This window comes from Pterocles gutturalis, unplaced genomic scaffold (assembly GCF_000699245.1).
Source record: "Pterocles gutturalis isolate BGI_N339 unplaced genomic scaffold, ASM69924v1 scaffold52316, whole genome shotgun sequence".
Classification (NCBI taxonomy): domain Eukaryota; kingdom Metazoa; phylum Chordata; class Aves; order Pterocliformes; family Pteroclidae; genus Pterocles; species Pterocles gutturalis.
In genome coordinates this window covers 10581-17788 of record NW_010099791.1, presented here as the reverse complement: position 1 = coordinate 17788, position 7208 = coordinate 10581, and the positions used below count along the sequence as shown (strand labels likewise).

Here is a 7208-nt window from a genome sequence, read left to right as displayed (position 1 = left end):
TCTCCCAAAAAAAAGCCGTGCTTCATTCATTCATCATCTTTAGCTTGGATTTTGGTCTTCACAGTGTTGGCATGAGACCAAATAGTGACGAGCTTGTTTTCAACATAGGTAAACTGACAGGAGTAAGGGGTTTAATTTTTTTTTGGGAAAGCAGACCCTGCTTCCCTGACTCGGTTTCCTTGATTGATTTGTGTGCCCTCTTTATACTGAAAATAAAGTATTGCAGTTAGCAGTGATGGAAGTACACTCTTCGCCTACTTGCATTTTTGTACATTTTTCAACGTGTGTAATGGAGCAGCCAAACCCAACATGACAAAGCGTAGAATTTGATATGCTAGTTGACTTTGTTTTTCTTGGAAGATCTTCTGTGATCATAATGTTACGCATGGTCATATATAATTTACTGTTGTTATCAACTACTCTGAGAATGGAATCACTTCACTAAGCCCTAACAGGACCAACAGTGTGGGAGGTGTAATGAAATCCCTCCAAATCCCCAGCCTTGTTTGAGCACATGTAGAGTTCAGAAAGCTGTAATACATGATCACTTGTATTACTTAAAAAGTATTATAGTTCAGCAGCATGTTATATGAAATCTTTGGTAATGAAATTGTAAGCCCTTTAAAAATTGTATTTCTATAGCAATTTTTGAAGTGGTGCATTGAGCTGGCTGTTCCCCTGTAAACTTTGTTGCAGTCTGTGGTGCACATCTTACTATTTTCTTCTCTCTGAACTTGTATCCTCTTCATTCCAAAGTAAAACTGATTCAGTAACAGAAGTATCTACCGAGAGTCTGAAGGATGGCCATCTTCTGTCAGCTCTGGAGTTTTGCTTGGTTTCTGTAGGTCTTGCTGAAACTTCTTGCTGGAACTACTTGTGCTGCAGAAGGCTTGCACAGAAGCTGTCAGCATTAAATGGAATAGCTCAAACAAAACAAGCTCCCATCAAGCCCTAAATAGCAAAATATCATAATGTTAAAGAGTTGAATATTAGTGGCATTTCCAGTAAAAGAGAACCAAAATATATCTGTGGAGGCAGATAGACAATTTTTCGCTGTCTTGTTTGCAAATAACTTCAATTTCTGGAAGTGAAAATGAATTCTTATTTTTAAGAGCACAGGCTCTTACCTAGTTTCCTGGCTATGGTCACATGAAAATCTTTCCGATACTAATTTTGTTACTTTCTTTCCTTTCAATTATCTATAGTTTGTTTTACTGGAGGTCTGCTCATTTGCAAGTTCCTGTTTGAGTGTACTGACAGTTATTCTTGATATGGTGGAATTATTTCCCTGCTTTCAGTGGAGTTAGCAACGTGTCTCAAGTTAGCAACAGAAATTGGATGTATAATACAGCCATTCTGATGGACTCTTAATAAACGTGCTTAAATACAGCTAGCCCTGTGGCAGTCCATAAATGCACAGTTCTGCTTGTCGTTACACTTCACTAATAGCCTTTTTGCTGATTTCCATCCCTGCAGCGGTACTGCTATTGAAGCCAAGGCAAATTAATTTTCCATCCTATTTAATGATGATAATCTGTATCAAATGCTTTATTAAAGACAAGATATTCTACATAATTATTAAACAGTATTTATTTAGCATTACAAACTTTCCATTTGGTAATCAGAAACAGTTGTTCCAGGAATTTGACGAGTGCTTGAAAGGTATTTAATTGTTATTGGACAAGTACTTTCCAGTGGGGAACTTGCATTCAGAACAAAGGGAATAATGTGTTTAGGAGATTCGAAGATAGACTTTGTTATAGTCTCTGTGATATTGTCTTTTGCCATGTCAAGCACCAGGACTTTACTACATATCCTTGCAATGAAAATCTGTTTTTTTGTCTAACAAGCGTGTGTTGTTTCAGACTCCATGACAGAAAGATGTGTATTATAGGACTGAGCATCCTAATGGAATTGCAGAACCGACCGCCTGCAGTGGATGCTGTGGCTGCCCAGATTGTCCCTTCAATCCTCCTCCTCTTCCTGGGTTTAAAACAAGTTTGCGCCTCACGAGAACTCACAGAACATGAGGATCATGCAAAAGATGAAAAACACGTTGCAGAAGATAATGGTAAAATCTTCCCTTTTCACATTGTGGATTTTGTCTGGATTTAATTTAAAGGGGGTAAGAAATTGCAGTTCATTTTTAAGACTCATTAGTCTGCTGAAAATAGCTCGCCTTACTGGAGACTTGAAAGATCATCTTAGGAATTGATTTTTCTTCCCCAAATGTAATCAAAACATTCCAATGTATAACAGCTAACAGTTTGTGAAAGGGTAGTATTGGTTTCAGAGTAATAAAACGTGCAAGTCCACCTTTCTGGGTTCTGAATGTGCTCTGTCTTTTCACATTGGCAGCGGGAGTTTTCCAGGACTGCACTGATACATTCTTGATTCCTGGAAAGAAGCTGTTCCTAGTACCCAACGATTTAAAATACCTGTTTAGTTGAACTTTGAAGGAAATCCTAGCAAATCGTCTTTGTCCAGATGGAAAGTGATTTGCAAAGTGAGGTTTGAGACAGCTGAGGTTCCTGGAGTAGACAGACCTCTTACTGCTGTGTCTGCCAGAAGAGAAAAAACACCAAAGAATACCTTGTGGGGGGGATTGTGGGGAGTTAATTTTTCACAGCATTGCAGGCAGATATGTGTGGCTGTATTTGCCTTGGAACAGGAGATAGATGGTTTGAGGTCTGAAAATTAGATTGGATATAAGAAGATTATGTAATCCACTCAAATTTCACACATGATTGTTCTGTAATGGAATTACAGAATGCTTATGAATACGGCATGAAACAGCTCAGTGATTTTAAAATCTCTGTCCTGTGATTCAGTCCCTGTTTGTTGCATACATGGTCATCTTTATTCTTTCTAAACTGTTAACACAGGAAGAGCTGAAGGTTTGGATTTGGAGGGGGATTTTTGTTATCTTGATTATAAGTCAGAAATATTTTTCCCTAAGTAACAAATAGCAGTGTTTAGAATTGCATGTTGGAGTTCCATTTAATTCAGGATGTAATAGTTGTTTCATAAGCGGAATGTAAGGTAAAGCTAAGCAAAATGTGCTGTTTTAAGTTGTTCAAATAAAGGAGCACTCTGAAGAATAGCAGGCAGACATTTGGTCTACATCTGGTTTTCTCTTTGTTTTGTGTCAATTTGTGAAGCCTATGCAAGTCTTTATTTGTTTGTAATTTAGAAAGCACAGTGATGGAACACTTTGTCAGAGACATATTTCCTCAAAATTTTTGGATCTATAATTGCACAATGCAATTGAAATTGCATAAATGAAAGAAGAAAAAAGATGGCAGTTTCACATTCCCCCGGTGTGCTTAGAAACTAAAGTTTAACTGATCTTGAATATAGGAAACATTTTAACAGCTTCATTTTTCCAATCCTTCTAAGATTTTGGGGGAAGAGTGTTAACAGAGGGTCCCCTTTCCAGCCAAAACCTAGATTTGTTAATTGTTCTTCATTCACAAGTCATTGTTTCCTTGTACTTTTTAAACTTTGTTTTACAAAACACATCAATGCTTTTGCAGAAGAGATACCAAGTGATGAGGAGGAGACAAATGAAGTGAGCCAGGCAATGCAGCAGAACCATGGTGGAGGCGGAGGAGGTGGTGGTGGTGATGGAGGTGGAGAGGAAGAGGATGAAGATGATGATGATGACTGGGATGAAGATGCATTGGAAGAGACTGCTCTTGAAGGGTTCAGCACACCTCTTGACCTTGAAAATGGTGTTGATGAATATCAGTTTTTTACACAAGCACTTTTAGGTGTGTGTTTGATAGTTGGCAGAATGATATAACATGATGAAATAGTTTGGAGATGTTTAAGATCATCACCTGGACAAACCCTTTTATTTGTTATGAGTAATAATTTAAGTAATTGAAATTAGAAAATGTGATCTTGCTTTCTAATGTTAGTCCTAAGATTTTTTGACTTACAAGTACTGCAAAAAATAAAGGGTAGCAAATACAGCTAGAGATAATTCTCCTCATGTTCTCTTTCTGAGCTTTTAGATCACAGCCTAGATAAGTGGGACTTCGTCACTAGAGGGACTCCTATATATAGAAATGTTTGTCACTTTCTAGATGTTAAAATCATAATGGAGAAATCATTTTCTCCCTTTCCTCTGTGACTAATCCTGTTGCTTTTGGTATTGATACAAGTTTTAAATTGGAAGATTCACTTCATTGTTCATGAATAATGGCCACATGGTTAACTTTCTGTTTCAGAGGGCAGAGGATGTAATTAAAGTTCCTCAAAATAGATTTGCCTCTATTACAGTGGGGATTCTGTGCTAAGAAAACTGACAGGAATACTGAACTGGTTTTAAAGCACAAATTATTTTTAAAACCAACTAGGAGTTCTGTGTGGTTTGTTTTGTTTTGTTTTTGAAAATGCAATGTAACCTGATAATCACTTTTCATCTATTCCTGTTGTGACAGCGGTGCAGAGCCGAGATGCAGCCTGGTACCATTCACTGACAGCACCGTTGAGTGAGGATCAGAAGAAGCAGCTGCAGGAAATTTATACATTAGCAGAACACCGGCGAAATGCTGCAGGTGAGTCACTTCTCTGGGGCCATTTTATCTGTTGGAGGGATGTTGGAACTGCATCTAGTCTGTAACAACAGAGAGAATAAATCTCTGTGCTAATTAACATTGCCTGTGAACCATGAGTAAGATATTGCACTTATATTATCCCTTGTCTGGAAGTGTGAGATTACTGTTGCTTTTAATTATTTGCCTACTCATTGACATGTGCTGCTGTTTGAACAGGTTACAAACTGGTTTTGCGCAATCTGACATTTGAAATGAAGAGCAAATTAAGGCAATATCTAGCTGTCAGCTAGGCATTTCATTAAATTACTATAGATTATTATGTTTTTAATGGTTTTGTAACTTTTTAACTGCTAACATTGCCTTCACAGTCAGTGTAAGGTTTTAGTTGTTTAGAAAAGTTGCATCATGGAAAGTAAATTCAGATTTAATCAAAAAGCACACAGAATAGTGTAACATAGATTCTGTAGAGGATTAATTTCTCAGCTCTGTGTAGAGGTGTGTGTGTTTATGCATCAAGAGAAAATCTGAGTGTAATTTCTTACTGTCACTGCATTTAGGGAATGAAATTTTGACACAACCAAGAGTTTTTTCCACAACTTTGCATTCTTAGCTGAGCTGTGTTGTCTCTGGCAAAAGTGTTCTCTATAGACTATTTTTCATATCCTTTCCCTTCTTTGGATTCTAGAGACTAAGACAATAGAACAACAAAGTGGCTACACATTTGACAACAAAGGACTGATCACAGCATTTAACTTTGCTGGAAGTACTCCTGGTGGCAACTGAAGGATCAACTACAAAGGTTGACGGGAAGGGTCTCACCATTATATTTTCTTGAAATCATCATGACTTCTGAGTGAGAGGGGAGGGTAATTTAATGCTGCTGAAGGTTGTCTGGAAAACAGCAGTGTGCTTCCCCAACCAGGATGCTCTTTCTAACCAGCTACTGTAATGTACAAATTCTTGTGGTGTTTTTATAATTTGATGGACTGAAAGGAAACATTTGTCCTCAAGGAACCTGAATGACTGGGAGGGGCCAGGCTGCATCTGATTGAGTTGCACTTCTCAGGTTTTTGCTGTGCAGAATTGATAAGATTCATATGGATAACAGTGCCTTCTGTTGTACATGGATTGCCTGAACAAATGGATTTTGGAGTGCATTATAATTTTTTAGGTGTAAGGACATTTCTTGAAACACTGTAAGCCTTGGTTCCATATTTTCCTGTCACCTGCTTTTTACTACTCCGTTTAATTGTTTGTTGGTTGCATACACATTGCTGGATTCAGAATATTATCTCATCTTCCCTATTTGGTGCAGACCAAAGGTGTAGAGGGAGATGGCTGTTGGAATTGCAGAGCATACACTGGTTACGTCAGAGGGTTTTAACAAAATTGCAGATTTTCCCTTGATGCAGTAGTCTTAAATAATTTCTCTTAGACATTAAATCAACTCATTTGAGTTATGATGGCACACGCATGGCAGGTGGCTACCCTAAATGTACAATGATATTACCTCCTGCCTGGGGAAGCGGTGTGGCCCTTGCATGTAGATGTTCTACATGACAACTTTTTATTTCCACTATTTTTTATGAATATTGGATTTTACTTGGGGTTATATAAACCTCTTTTCTGTTTTTATTCATTCATTACCATTCCAGTGGTAGTACTGAATAGTGTGGTACAAAATATTTACAATATTTTATTTATCTTGATAGGATAAAAACAGCTCCAAAATTATTTCTCCTTACTCTTCAACTTCTGTGATTAGATTTCTGGTTTGCATTCCACTTGGATATTCTTGTCCCTTGCTGAAATTTCATTATCTGCCAGATTTTTTCCTAAATTTCAAAGGCTGATTTCTCAAAAATTGAAACACATCTAACAAGGTGTTTGTGAATATGTTAATTTAGTGAGAAACTGATAGCAGTACTAATTTGAATAGGTGCCCCTCCTTTAAGATCTGTTGGGATCGCAGTGATGTAGCCAAAAAAAAAAAAAGGGGGTGCTTTAGAATGTGAAGTTTGGATTGGAGATAAAATGTTTAGACCAGATTTTGTCTTTCTCTAGGTGTTCATTTCTTTGACTTAAAAATATTTGAGAAGCAATTTTAAGCATTTACCAATAATGTATTTCTTTAGAGCAGTGCCTCAACTGAAAAGTCAAAGCCCTTCCCATAGCCCATCAATTTTTCAATGATTGTAGCAAAGCACAGATTGCTGGCCCTGCACTATGCTGAAGCTTTCATTTTTTATATGTCAGAGTAATTATAATTTAGTCAGATAAACCTGAAGCGCTCTACGCCTTGGCTTCTGGAAAAGGCCAAAGTGTCTCTGCCTGTTCCTTGCCCCATCTCCAGGAATTTTCTCAGCCTGGCAGCTGTGGGGCAGAAGGTTCCCCACCGCTTTAATTTTTCCTGCACGGTTGTGTCAGACTCTCTCAGTGAAAATTTCTCACTTTTAAGTCTGTTGTACACATGTAAAACTGTGAGAATTCTGGGGCGAATTTCCAAAAAAGAACAATACATTGAGCTGCATTGGACAGGCTCTTTAAGCTCGAGAAGCAGAGGGCCGGGACATCCTTTATTTTGAACATCAAGCCATGAAAATTATAGGTCACTTTTGCTAATTTAGGGCTGGAGATGTATTG

The 7208-nt window shown here is 37.7% G+C and overlaps 1 protein-coding gene across 1 annotated transcript; it reads left to right on the top strand.

Moving 5' to 3' along the window:
* The first annotated feature begins 1854 nt into the window (after positions 1-1854).
* LOC104464474 (importin-8-like) lies at positions 1855-5972 on the top strand. Its single transcript, XM_010077197.1, has 4 exons — positions 1855-2071; positions 3537-3773; positions 4449-4565; positions 5251-5972. The coding sequence occupies exons 1-4, from the start codon at positions 1882-1884 to the stop codon at positions 5346-5348; spliced, it is 642 nt and encodes a 213-aa protein (XP_010075499.1). The 5' UTR covers positions 1855-1881; the 3' UTR covers positions 5349-5972.
* The last annotated feature ends 1236 nt before the right edge of the window (positions 5973-7208 follow it).